Source organism: Cherax quadricarinatus, chromosome 54 (genome assembly GCF_038502225.1).
Source record: "Cherax quadricarinatus isolate ZL_2023a chromosome 54, ASM3850222v1, whole genome shotgun sequence".
NCBI lineage: Eukaryota > Metazoa > Arthropoda > Malacostraca > Decapoda > Parastacidae > Cherax > Cherax quadricarinatus.
The window spans coordinates 12,840,100-12,854,125 of record NC_091345.1 but is presented as its reverse complement, the minus strand read 5'-3'; the positions used below and the strand labels follow the sequence as shown (position 1 = coordinate 12,854,125).

General features: G+C 43.6%; 1 protein-coding gene across 5 annotated transcripts in view; it reads left to right on the top strand.

The window, feature by feature from the left end:
* LOC128699079 (arylsulfatase B-like) overlaps positions 1–14,026 on the top strand; it is a 115,484-nt gene that overhangs the window by 94,070 nt on the left and 7,388 nt on the right. For all 5 annotated transcript variants that reach the window (XM_070096631.1, XM_070096629.1, XM_070096630.1 and 2 more), the window contains exons 2-10: positions 3,186–3,372; positions 3,649–4,405; positions 4,830–4,993; positions 5,154–5,254; positions 7,161–7,285; positions 7,805–8,058; positions 9,654–9,828; positions 10,243–10,340; positions 12,120–12,256. In XM_070096631.1, the coding sequence (XP_069952732.1) occupies positions 3,286–3,372; positions 3,649–4,405; positions 4,830–4,993; positions 5,154–5,254; positions 7,161–7,285; positions 7,805–8,058; positions 9,654–9,828; positions 10,243–10,340; positions 12,120–12,256 (1,898 nt within the window). In that variant the 5' untranslated portion in view covers positions 3,186–3,285. The remainder of the gene's footprint in view (positions 1–3,185; positions 3,373–3,648; positions 4,406–4,829; positions 4,994–5,153; positions 5,255–7,160; positions 7,286–7,804; positions 8,059–9,653; positions 9,829–10,242; positions 10,341–12,119; positions 12,257–14,026) is intronic.

Sequence of the window (14,026 nt, the reverse complement as noted above, 5' to 3'; positions counted from 1 at the left end):
CGGTGAGAAGCAAACGTCACCAAGCAACTGTGGCGGTGAGAAGCAAACATCACCAAGCAACTGTGGCGGTGAGAAGCAAACATCACCAAGCAACTGTGGCGGTGAGAAGCAAACATCACCAAGCAACTGTGGCGGTGAGAAGCAAACGTCACCAAGCAACTGTGGCGGTGAGAAGCAAACGTCACCAAGCAACTGTGGCGGTGAGAAGCAAACGTCACCAAGCAACTGTGGCGGTGAGAAGCAAACATCACCAAGCAACTGTGGCGGTGAGAAGCAAACATCACCAAGCAACTGTGGCGGTGAGAAGCAAACGTCACCAAGCAACTGTGGCGGTGAGAAACAAACGTCACCAAGCAACTGTGGCGGTGAGAAGCAAACGTCACCAAGCAACTGTGGCGGTGAGAAGCAAACGTCACCAAGCAACTGTGGCGGTGAGAAGCAAACGTCACCAAGCAACTGTGGCGGTGAGAAGCAAACGTCACCAAGCAACTTTGGCGGTGAGAAGCAAACGTCACCAAGCAACTGTGGCGGTGAGAAGCAAACTCACCAAGTGGCGGTGAGAAGCAAACGTCACCAAGCAACTGTGGCGGTGAGAAGCAAACGTCACCAAGCAACTGTGGCGGTGAGAAGCAAACGTCACCAAGCAACTGTGGCGGTGAGAAGCAAACGTCACCAAGCAACTGTGGCGGTGAGAAGCAAACGTCACCAAGCAACTGTGGCGGTGAGAAGCAAACGTCACCAAGCAACTGTGGCGGTGAGAAGCAAACGTCACCAAGCAACTGTGGCGGTGAGAAGCAAACGTCACCAAGCAACTGTGGCGGTGAGAAGCAAACGTCACCAAGCAACTGTGGCGGTGAGAAGCAAACGTCACCAAGCAACTGTGGCGGTGAGAAGCAAACGTCACCAAGCAACTGTGGCGGTGAGAAGCAAACGTCACCAAGCAACTGTGGCGGTGAGAAGCAAACATCACCAAGCAACTGTGGCGGTGAGAAGCAAACATCACCAAGCAACTGTGGCGGTGAGAAGCAAACATCACCAAGCAACTGTGGCGGTGAGAAGCAAACGTCACCAAGCAACTGTGGCGGTGAGAAGCAAACATCACCAAGCAACTGTGGCGGTGAGAAGCAAACGTCACCAAGCAACTGTGGCGGTGAGAAGCAAACGTCACCAAGCAACTGTGGCGGTGAGAAGCAAACATCACCAAGCAACTGTGGCGGTGAGAAGCAAACATCACCAAGCAACTGTGGCGGTGAGAAGCAAACGTCACCAAGCAACTGTGGCGGTGAGAAGCAAACGTCACCAAGCAACTGTGGCGGTGAGAAGCAAACATCACCAAGCAACTGTGGCGGTGAGAAGCAAACGTCACCAAGCAACTGTGGCGGTGAGAAGCAAACGTCACCAAGCAACTGTGGCGGTGAGAAGCAAACGTCACCAAGCAACTTTGGCGGTGAGAAGCAAACGTCACCAAGCAACTGTGGCGGTGAGAAGCAAACATCACCAAGCAACTGTGGCGGTGAGAAGCAAACGTCACCAAGCAACTGTGGCGGTGAGAAGCAAACGTCACCAAGCAACTGTGGCGGTGAGAAGCAAACGTCACCAAGCAACTGTGGCGGTGAGAAGCAAACATCACCAAGCAACTGTGGCGGTGAGAAGCAAACATCACCAAGCAACTGTGGCGGTGAGAAGCAAACGTCACCAAGCAACTGTGGCGGTGAGAAGCAAACGTCACCAAGCAACTGTGGCGGTGAGAAGCAAACGTCACCAAGCAACTGTGGCGGTGAGAAGGAAACGTCACCAAGCAACTGTGGCGGTGAGAAGCAAACGTCACCAAGCAACTGTGGCGGTGAGAAGGAAACGTCACCAAGCAACTGTGGCGGTGAGAAGCAAACGTCACCAAGCAACTGTGGCGGTGAGAAGCAAACGTCACCAAGCAACTGTGGCGGTGAGAAGCAAACGTCACCAAGCAACTGTGGCGGTGAGAAGCAAACGTCACCAAGCAACTGTGGCGGTGAGAAGCAAACGTCACCAAGCAACTGTGGCGGTGAGAAGCAAACGTCACCAAGCAACTGTGGCGGTGAGAAGCAAACGTCACCAAGCAACTGTGGCGGTGAGAAGCAAACGTCACCAAGCAACTGTGGCGGTGAGAAGCAAACATCACCAAGCAACTGTGGCGGTGAGAAGCAAACATCACCAAGCAACTGTGGCGGTGAGAAGCAAACATCACCAAGCAACTGTGGCGGTGAGAAGCAAACGTCACCAAGCAACTGTGGCGGTGAGAAGCAAACGTCACCAAGCAACTGTGGCGGTGAGAAGCAAACGTCACCAAGCAACTGTGGCGGTGAGAAGCAAACGTCACCAAGCAACTGTGGCGGTGAGAAGCAAACATCACCAAGCAACTGTGGCGGTGAGAAGCAAACATCACCAAGCAACTGTGGCGGTGAGAAGCAAACGTCACCAAGCAACTGTGGCGGTGAGAAGCAAACGTCACCAAGCAACTGTGGCGGTGAGAAGCAAACGTCACCAAGCAACTGTGGCGGTGAGAAGCAAACGTCACCAAGCAACTGTGGCGGTGAGAAGCAAACATCACCAAGCAACTGTGGCGGTGAGAAGCAAACGTCACCAAGCAACTGTGGCGGTGAGAAGCAAACGTCACCAAGCAACTGTGGCGGTGAGAAGCAAACGTCACCAAGCAACTGTGGCGGTGAGAAGCAAACGTCACCAAGCAACTGTGGCGGTGCAGGAAAATCACAAACATGAAAACGCAGAAATAAATAGAGCCAAAAAACAGTTTTAAAAACCTCATCTCAGGTTCCTTCATACTGCAGTGCTTTAAGTGTGACTTAATATGTGTCTTTTTAAGTGAAAGAGAGAGGGAGAGAGAGAGCGAGAGGGAGAGAGAGAGAGAGAGAGACAGACAGAGAAAGAGATAGAGATTAGATATGTAATCACTCGTATGGCTATTAATGATGTTGTTGGTGTCCAGGAACGACAGCTGAGAGTTAAATATCAATGTTCTCTCAATGAACTTTAGCTTCAAGTATCATAATATGCCTCAGAAAATCTAAAGTTGAAATTCCCCCAGTAGTGGTGAACGAGATTCGAGACATCTCGATGAACTACGACTCTCCTTCAAGTGTAAATATCAGAACATCGCCATAAAAGATTTGGCATTTATTCTCCAACAGATTTGTGACCGAGGTTAGAGTTGCAACGGCCGGTGAGGATAGGAACCCCCACGACGGAGATTAGAGGTGCCATCGACAGGTGTCGAAGGTACTGACCACAATGAATCCTCTCCTCCTGCTCTCAGGAATGCTTTTCTCCTCCTGGCATCCTGAAAGTAATAGCAGTCACACAACACTGCTAGAACAGGTAGGTTATCGGTGGTACATAAAGTAAGCTGAGGGAGGGAAGGAGGGTGGGAGAGATAGATAGGTAGGTAAATAGATAGAAAGAGAGAGAGAACGAGAGATAGAGAGAGAGGGGGGGATGATAAAATTTTATGTTACTACATCTTTGATAATAGGTTATTAGTATAGTTGCTTATAGTTAATCACCTTAATTACTAAGACTAAAAACACTCTATCCTCGTAAATTAGGTATCGATGACATCACAACAATAATTTCTGACCTCATCTTACCTCCCAGGTGACCTCAGACACGACACAGGACAGAGGTCAACAAGACCTCCATTTTGTCCACCCTGAAGAGCAGTCCGAACCACCTGGAGGTCACCAAGACGACCCCAGGTTACTAGAGGAAGCCTGGTTGGCAGGCTCACAGGATTCGGCTGCCAAGAAAAGCTCCTGGTCGAGTTTAAGGGAAAATTTCGAGGTTGTTGATAATTACGTTGACAGTTTTCCCCCGGACCGAGAAGGCGCGTTGACGGTGAGTGGGAGAGACGGAAATTTCTGGTCTGCTGCCAATGAAGATCCCATAGTGAGAGACGATGAAAATAAGGAAGAAGAGGAAGACGAGAATATCTTAGGTGACACGGATTTTGAACACAGCGACGATGATCTGACTACTGATAAGTTTTGGTGGCCGAGTCCTGAGGATAACGAAGCGAGAGAGAGAGATCTAGCTACGGCCTTAGATAGTGGACCAGAAGAGAGCGACATCCCCGGCGACACAGACCACGTTGAACTCGAGGACACTCAGCCGAAGGTAAACATCGAAGTGGGGAACACCTCAACGAAGGTAAACGTCAAGAAGACTCAGAACGACCGATGGGCGGGGGACGCCAAGGAGGAGAGAAGGAGAAAGAGGAAACAGAAACACAGTAAAATGCTGAAGGAGACTCTCCAGGAGGAACTGAAGAGAAGGAAAAGGTTGAGACGGATCAAGAACTCCAAAGAGAAAACATCGCCACCGAATATCATCTTCATCTTGGCAGATGATCTGGGTGAGTTCAGTAGAGGTTTTATAACTGTCAAAATAGCATAACTTAAATAGATTTAGTGCCTTTCTGTCTATCAAGTTATTATCAAAGTTTCAGAGGATTGTTGGTGTATATCTAACATATTGCTATCACATGTATGAACTAATTATTACTAGCACAACAATTTAACATAATTTTTTACAGTAATAGCATAATTTTAATAGTATTTTTTACTCTCTAAGACGACAGTATATTATGCTCAAGTGATTTTAATCGTGACCAGAGACTCTTTATTGAAGTGTCAAAGCAACTCACTGTAATTCTTCATATTTTACGCTCAAATCTTTTTTTGATTCCTCACCCTTTCCTTCCCTTCCCTCAGCTCTCCTTCTTCCCTTCGCCTTCTTTTCCGCATTTAGTACTTTCTTTCATCATGCTCTATACACAGGCTACAACGACGTGCCTTGGCATAACCCGGACATGAAGGCACCGGAGATTCTGCGGCTGGCCAGGAAAGGCATACTGCTGGAGAACCACTATGTGTTGCCTCTGTGTGCTCCCTCCAGAGCTGCTCTCCTCACAGGCCTGTACCCCTTCAGATACGGCAAACAGGTGGGTGATCCCTTTCTCTGCTATGTTATAGTGTAATTAGTCCTCTGAATACAGTTTCAGTGTGTACAGTAAGGTCTTCCTCTGTCAGCGTTTTCCATTAACTTTCATGTACACCCCATATTCTCCCATCTATCAGTCACTTTTCCCATCTCTCTGATAGGCGTCGGCTACTCCACTGAGTCCTACTGGCCTCAACACCTCCCTCACGCTCCTTCCTCAGCGTCTCAAGACTCTGGGATACAAGACTCACCTTATCGGCAAGTAGGTCCCCAAGATGTTATGCAGACATTATTGTGATCACCTGCTTGTAGCTACAAGAGCAGAACTGTGGTACTGGTGTTCTCTCTTTAGTGTTTGTTCTCTCAAGAGTATATCTATGCTCGTGGGATCTCGTCTTCAGTGTTCGTAACTTCAATTTGGAGCATTTCTTCTGAATTTTTTTTCTATGTATATATATTTTTTAAATGTGGAGGTATTACACCTAGTACACATTCCAATTTCGGTCTATCGTACGTAATTTATGCCTTTTTTTAGCATATAAATACTCATATGTCCGAAGTTTTTTAAGTTTACCAACCTAGCATATATGTGACCTTATAGTGACAATGTTTTGTACAGTGTTGTATGTATTTTACAACACAAACAATATTTTCTGTTATTTCTCTACTTTCTTTTATTTCCATTATGTAGCAAATATTTTGCAATTTATTTGATCCTCTTCTGTCATTCCATTTACTCAGTCTACCAAATCTTCTTGCAATTTTTATTGATTATTTTGCATAGGAATTTTGATATCACCCTCGAACATATTCTTGTAGTTTTTATTCCTTTGGAAAATTCATTTACATAATTTTATATAAATTTTATACCCTACCATTTACAGACCATAAATTTTATAAGTTATAAATATTGTAGGAGAAAACATCGAGTTCCATTTTTACCCACGAGGGAATTTTCCCTCTTATCACTGTTCGTGTTGTTCTTAAGAAAGTCTCAAAGCAACGGTAGTAATTTGCACTTTAGAGACCATATGAAAACCTAGCAGTCAGTAAGCAGGAAACACAGTCAAACTGATCAACTTTCAACGATAATCCTACGACTGCTGAAGAGAGGAATTATTGTCCACAAAAGTTACGTCTGGAAATGTTTTATGTATAAGACAAACCCGTGCGGGCGATATTTTCAGCAATTTGTTTTAAATTCAGTGTGATATCTAGTCTGGTTCTATTGCTATTTTATAGGGTATCAAATGATACATATATTTTTATTTTTCGATTTTGGCAATTTCAGTAGGCACCTTTTCAAGTGAATGTCAGAGTTAAAGGTAGCTTTATTTAAAGAAAATTATTTAGTAAACACCTTCAGAAACTATATATTTAATATCTCACTCTTCCATCTCCGATTGTTTATATTTTGTCTTTTACGTAAGATTTATTTTTTATATATAAACTTGAACATGAAGTTTAGTTTTAGCTTATTGAGTATTTCTTCCTCATTCTGTGGTATAACACGGGAGAAAGAGAAGAAAAAATATATATATGAATCTGTGTTAAAACTCTGGGTTGTAATACATTTAATGTTGGTTCCATTCCCGTCCTTTTTTCAGGCTTTTTATACATCTTTTACTGAACTTTTTTTCTTATCTGTCATTTTTACCTAAATAAATTGTTTCATCGAATTTTCAAATATTTTCCGGAACTCTGTGCATTTTTTTTTATACAAACATTTTAAAAATTTGCCTTAACACCTAGTCATTGAAAATTTTTAGTCCGATGATCTCTGAGAAACTTTCTCCTTTTATTATACTCTATTCGTTCCTCTTAGTGTTTTTTTTCTTACTTTTTCTGGCTGAAATATACTTTTCAAACCACCTTATGTAGTAGGGAAGGTAATCCCACTTAACAAGTGGGATCTGATCATTTATATTCAGAATCTCTTATTCTCTCGTTGATTGTGGGTTTCCTTCTCACATTAATTGTAGCGACTCGTTAAAATTTCTGCCTAAATTTCAGAGATTTTGTTTTCCACTCACATGAACTTCACAGCTTTCACCAGACAGGTTGTGGACTCTGTCCACCGGACTCCATACAAACAGATGCTACTCTTACGATAGTTGAGAGAGAGAGAGAGGTGATTATGCTGACACTGTTCACGCTGTCTACTTCAGGTGGCACTTGGGTTACTGCAGTTGGTCCTACACGCCCACACACCGTGGGTTCGACTCCTTCTACGGGTACTACCTGGGGAGTCAGACCTACTTCACTCGCTACAAGAAACTCTTTCCCAAAAAAGGTTTGAATTATTCTGTTATTGTTATTATTATTATTATTAGTAGTAGTAGTAGCAGTAGTAGCAACAACAGCAGCAGTCGTAGTAGTAACAGTAGGTGTAGTAACAGTAGTACTAGATATGGTAGTCATAATAGTAGTAGTAGTAATAGTAAAATCACTGTTATTTAATTTTAAGTAATTAATTTATTAGACAATTTATTTAAATATTTTACTTATAAAATTATTTAAATACTGACTTACACATTAATTTGTGTAATTGATAAATTAAATAATCCAGCTAAGAAATTTCAGTTTTTTAAGTAGTTCATTTAATTCTTCAATGTTGTGGTAGATAATGTCTGTTTGTTCTTAAAAAGTAGACATTAACAACTTTCACAAAACATCTGACTTAAAAAACCATAAGGCCAAGAAATAAGGCTCGATATGGCGTTATCTGTCAATAGCCCTATAAAACCACAACAAACAAGAAAGATCAAAGGGGAAAAAATAAGCTTCTCAACCTTAAATGTTCTTGTGGTAGGTTCGCCCTTCTGGTCGGAGCAGAACGAAGTCGTGAGCGACCTCGATCCCCCTCGACGACATGCAGTCAGTCCCAAGCAGCAGCAGCACCTGCTGAAGCTTCAGCACCAGCTGTCAGAGGAAGGGGCGGGACACGATCCTCCTGGGGGAAGGGGTGGACAGGAATGGCTTACACCTGAACATATGGAAGACGGTGGCTATGACTTCCGCTTCAACCAGCAGCCTATAAACAACGTGTCTGAAATCTATTCAAATGTAAGAATTAGAAATTCTGTTAGATTTGAGGTCTATCGACTGCGTGGGGGAAAACGAAGGCCATAGTTTACAAGTGCTAAAAAGTTCAATAAAATTTTGATCTATACCATATGAGAATAAGTAATAAAAGTAAGTCAGGCAACCGCAGAAAAAAAAATCTACCAACTGAAGTTATTTATTACAATCTCTAGTTTGTTAGATGATAAGACTGTTATTTTGTAGCAACAGTGTGCTAATTCTTAATTAACCATTTTCCATAATCATCTCCTGGCATTGCATCAGCACCTTCCTTGCCGATGTTTACAATCAAAACTTCTCAACTTCTCTACTAATGCCTGTTTTACTTACAATGGAAAATTTTTCACTAGTGTTTTCATCTTTGTGTTTAGAGGTATTCTGACTAGCTAACTTTACAATTTTATTTTCTACAATAATGCTAAAAAAAAAAAAAAAAATTTTTTTTTTTTTTTTAGCATCTAGGTGAGTACAAATAGTAAGCCCGTCTGTCACGCGCTCAGAAGACGGAGGATCAAGCCTCCACCACGTCTTGAACTAAATGACCCACATGGGTTTACCGCTTAACATGAATTATTACAATGAATTTTTAAAAAGGTCAGGTGAAAACAAGGTCAGGTGTCGAGGACTTCTCTGCAGAGCAGTACTCTCGGGTAAGTCTTGTCTTCACCTGCCAAGTCAACAGATATTACAGTCACACCAGCATCTTCTGGTGGTGTTGCTGCTGATGTGAATAATTCACCATCCAAATCTGCTAACTCGTGTGTGGTTTGTTCACCCGCAGCTCCTGGTACGATCACGGGTATATAACAGGCTGACTGGTGACCCCTCTAGTGATGACACAGGTTACCGGCTCATCCACAGATGATTGAGTGACAATTTGCTATGTTTCTATACCTATATGTAAATCCAGTTAGATCTACTAGGGACTTTGTGCATCAATGTGATCTTCCCCTACCATCCACAGTACTAATATTAGGTAACCAATAAACCCGCCATGAACGTTCACAGGACAGATGCAGGATGTGTAATAAATAAATGCCTCAGCGTGTAAAATTTAAAATCTTCCATCTTAGGGTATTTTCAGTGTTATAAGTTTGTCATCATTGGACAGGGTATCTCATTACTGTATTTATGAGTGTTTAGGTTATATTCTCTGGCTTGGTATCACTTAGGCCTCGAGACATCAAGTTATTGAATGTTCAAGTAATATTTTATTATCTTGGTTTATTTTGATCTAACTTCTGATTTACAAGCTTGACCTAACTGAAAAGTCAGCCGTAAGTTTTCTTTCCCGTCTACTATAGTTTTCCTCTCCGCCATAGTACGTACACTTGACTAGTATGTTTGTATTATTATTATTATTATTATTATTATTATTATTATTATTATTATTATTATTATTACTACTACTACTACTACTACTACTACTACTACTACTACTACTACTACTACTACTACTACTACTACTACTACTACTACTACTATTAGCAGCCGGAGGAGTGAGCTTTCATCATGCAATGCAGAATTAGTGCTTCATGAAAGCAACAGGTAATATTCAGAGTGTTGATCTCCCACAGGATCTTTACGCCGCTCGTGCAGAAGAAGTCATCAAAGAGCATGTCTTGAGGTCCCCCAGTGACCCACTCTTCCTCCTGCTGTCACTGCAGGCAGTTCATGGCCCTGTCGAGGTGCCCCTCAGATACAGGCGAATGCACAGGGGCATCATGAACCTCGACAGGAGAACTTTCCACGGTGGGTAGTAGAAGTCGGTCTTACGCGGTGGATAAATATTCTACCACTGTGGGTAATCATTCTCCCACGGAAGGTAGACATTTTCCCACAGTGGGAAGTCATTCTCTCAGGGTACAAAACAGAAGTACACTTGTGTCTCCATGTTTGTATATACTAATATAAACATATCACAATTTATGCATATCTCAGCCTTTATTTAGCATGAATATATCAAGGCACCTCTCAGAAGTGAGAGCACTTATGGGAGGAGACTTCAGATGCCGTTTCGATCCGTAATGTACCATGATCAAATCACACCTGATTATGGTCAGGGGCTGACCGAAATGTCGCCTAAGGGCTTCCTCGCCAAAGAGTTATTTGTGAATTTTTCCAACCACGGAAATGTGGTTGTTATATTGGAGTGTTTCACTGCAGGGATGGTCACTGCTATGGATGAAGTTGTGGGTCGTGTGGTGAGGCAGCTCAAGAAGTCAGGACTCTACGATAACTCGCTTATCGTCTTCACCAGTGATGTAAGTGTGCGCGCGCGCGTGTATGTGTGTGTGTGTACTCACCTATTTGTACTCACCTAGTTGAGGTTGCGGGGGTCGAGTCCGAGCTCCTGGCCCCGCCTCTTCACTGATCGCTACTAGGTCACTCTCCCTGAGCCGTGAGCTTTATCATACCTCTGCTTAAAGCTATGTATGGATCCTGCCTCCACTACATCGCTTCCCAAACTATTCCACTTACTGACTACTACTCTGTGGCTGAAGAAATACTTCCTAACATCCCTGTGATTCATCTGTGTCTTCAACTTCCAACTGTGTCCCCTTGTTACTGTGTCCAATCTCTGGAACATCCTGTCTTTGTCCACCTTGTCAATTCCTCTCAGTATTTTGTATGTCGTTATCATGTCCCCCCTATCTCTCCTGTCCTCCATTGTCGTCAGGTTGATTTCCCTTAACCTCTCCTCGTAGGACATACCTCTTAGCTCTGGGACTAGTCTTGTTGCAAACCTTTGCACTTTCTCTAGTTTCTTTACGTGCTTGGCTAGGTGTGGGTTCCAAACTGGTGCCGCATACTCCAATATGGGCCTAACGTACACGGTGTACAGGGTCCTGAATGATTCCTTATTAAGATGTCGGAATGCTGTTCTGAGGTTTGCTAGGTGCCCATATGCTGCAGCAGTTATTTGGTTGATGTGCGCTTCAGGAGATGTGCCTGGTGTTATACTCACCCCAAGATCTTTTTCCTTGAGTGAGGTTTGTAGTCTCTGGCCCCCTAGACTGTACTCCGTCTGCGGTCTTCTTTGCCCTTCCCCAATCTTCATGACTTTGCACTTGGTGAGATTGAACTCCAGGAGCCAATTGCTGGACCAGGTCTGCAGCCTGTCCAGATCCCTTTGTAGTTCTGCCTGGTCTTCGATCGAGTGAATTCTTCTCATCAACTTCACGTCATCTGCAAACAGGGACACCTCAGTCTATTCCTTCCGTCATGTCGTTCACAAATACCAGAAACAGCACTGGTCCTAGGACTGACCCCTGTGGGACCCCGCTGGTCACAGGTGCCCACTCTGACACCTCGCCACGTACCATGACTCGCTGCTGTCTTCCTGACAAGTATTCCCTGATCCATTGTAGTGCCTTCCCTGTTATCCCTGCTTGGTCCTCCAGTTTTTACACTAATCTCTTGTGTGGAACTGTGTCAAACGCCTTCTTGCAGTCCAAGAAAATGTGTGTGTGTGTGTGTGTGTGTGTGTGTGTGTGTGTGTGTGTGTGTGTGTGTGTGTGTGTGTGTGTGTGTGTGTGTGTGTGTGTGTGTGTGCGTGTGTGTGCGTGTGTAGAAAATAATTAACAACAATATATCAGTCAAAAAGACATACACATTATCAGTATTTTGACTGATTTTATTTTTATCTTCCTGTCCCGTCACATATGGTGATTAATACTCACCGGTCTTTACTTGTCCTTCACATTCTTTCCTCTCTCTCCTAACTTCCCTCATCTTCTCCCTTACTCATCTTCACCTCTATCTTCACCTATCATCCCTTCCATTTATGTTCCCGTCACTCCCCTTACCTCTTCTCTTATGTCCCCTTCAAGGGGGGTTCCTTGACGTTGGTGAGGGGCTCTTGATCTAGGGAATTGGATCTGTGCTCCGGTTCCCTGAATTGACCCTGAATACCCTCCATCCCCCCACATGCGCTGTACAATCTTACGGGTTTAGCGCTCCCCCATGATTATAATAATTCTCTTATGTCTCCAAACTTATTTTCCCCTCCACTGACCCCTACCTTCACGTCCTCCCCTCAGAACGGGGGGAACGTCCGAGCAGGGGGAAACAACTTCCCTCTACGAGGCAACAAGGGGAGTATGTTTGAAGGGGGAGTGAGGGGTGTCGCCTTCATCCATTCCCCTCTCCTTCCTCGCACCGGCTACAAGTATACCGGGTAAGTGGCTAAATATATGCAGTATGTGGCTAAATATATGTTAAAAGTGGCTAAACTTACGATTTAAGTTAAATGTGCTAAGAAAGTGAATATAAACTGAGATTTTCCTTGCAGTTATGGTTTTGGAAAAGGCATACTATAGGGTGGAATGGAGAGAAATGTGGCAGATGTTGCAAATGTAAGGAATAGGTGGTAGGTTACTGAACGCAGTTAAGAGTTTTTACGAGGATAGTGAGGCTCAGGTTAGAGTATGTAGGAGATTGGGAGATTATTTCCCAGAAAAAGTAGACCTTAGACAGGGATACGTGATGTCACCATGGTATTTAATATATTTATATATGGGGTTGTAAGTGAATGCTCGGGTTAAGAGATAAAGAATCTAACACAAAGTGGGAGTTGTCACAGTTACTTTTTTCTGATGACACTGTGCCTTTGGAAGATTCTGAAGAGAAGTTGCAGAGGTTGGTGGAAGAGTTTGGAAGGGTATGTAAAAGAAGGAAATTAAAAGGGAACGTAGGGAAGAGCAAGGTGATGAGGATGACAAAAAAAAATAGGTAATGAATGACTGAATATCAGATTGGAGGGAGAGAGTATGGAGGAAGTGAATGTATTCAGATATTTGGAAGTGGACTTGTCAGCAGATGGGTCAATGAAAGACGAGGTGAACCATACAAATGATGAAAGGAAAAAGGTGAGTAGTGTACTGAGGAGTCTCTGGAGACAACAAACGTTATCCATGAAAGCAAGGAGGGGAGTATATGAGAGTAAATGTGTGAAGCAAGGCGATGAATGTTGTGACAAGGAGAAGGCTGGGGGCAGTGGAGATGTAGTGTCTGAGGGCAATGTGTGTTGTGAATATAATGCAGAGAATTCGTAGTCTGGAAATTAGGAGTAGATGTGGGGTTTCCAAAATCATTATCCAAAGGGCAAATGAGGGGATGATGAGGTGGTTTAGACATTTAGAGAGGATGGAAAAAATATGACTTGAAGGGTGTATAACTCTGTACTGGAGGAAAGGCAGGATAGGGGGTCGTCCTAGGAAAGGCTGGAGGAAGGGACTAAAGGAGGTTTTGTGTGCAAGGGGCTTGGACTTCCAGCAAGTGTGTGTGAGCGTTTTAGGTAAGAGTGAGTGGAGACGAATAATGCTGTTGAAGCGTGAGCAAGGTAGCATTTATGAAGGGATTCAGGGAAACTGGTTAGCCGAACTTGAGTCCTGGAGGTGGGAAGTACAGTGCAGAGAGTTGGTATATTGCAGTTTTTTAATTATAGTGTAGACCCGCCTCTGCAAGACAGTGATGGAATGAATGGTGATGACAATGTTTCTTCTTTTTCTGGTCACCTTGCCTTTATTATTGTACCCACGAACGAGTGGTATTGATCAATAACAACACTGCGACTAGCCAAGAACTTAAACCCATGTTGTTTTGGCCCGAATCATGGTGAGCGAAAACCACATGATGCTCTAAAGCACAGGACCACTAAATCCTACAAGAATCATGCATGCAGCAGAGCTAGGTGTTTTGCCGTGATCCGAGGACATACGGTGGTGTGGGTGCCTCTGAGCTAATTTCATTCTACTCCCCGTTTGGTGTACTAGCCTCAACAAGCAGTATTTTAAATTATTGTACTCACAAACGAGTGGTATTGATAAATATCATCACTGTGACTAGCCAAGGACTCAAATTAATGTTGTTTTGGCCCGCCTCATGGTGAGCAAAAAACCACGCTCTAACCCATAGAAACACCAAATCCTCGGATCACGGTAAAACA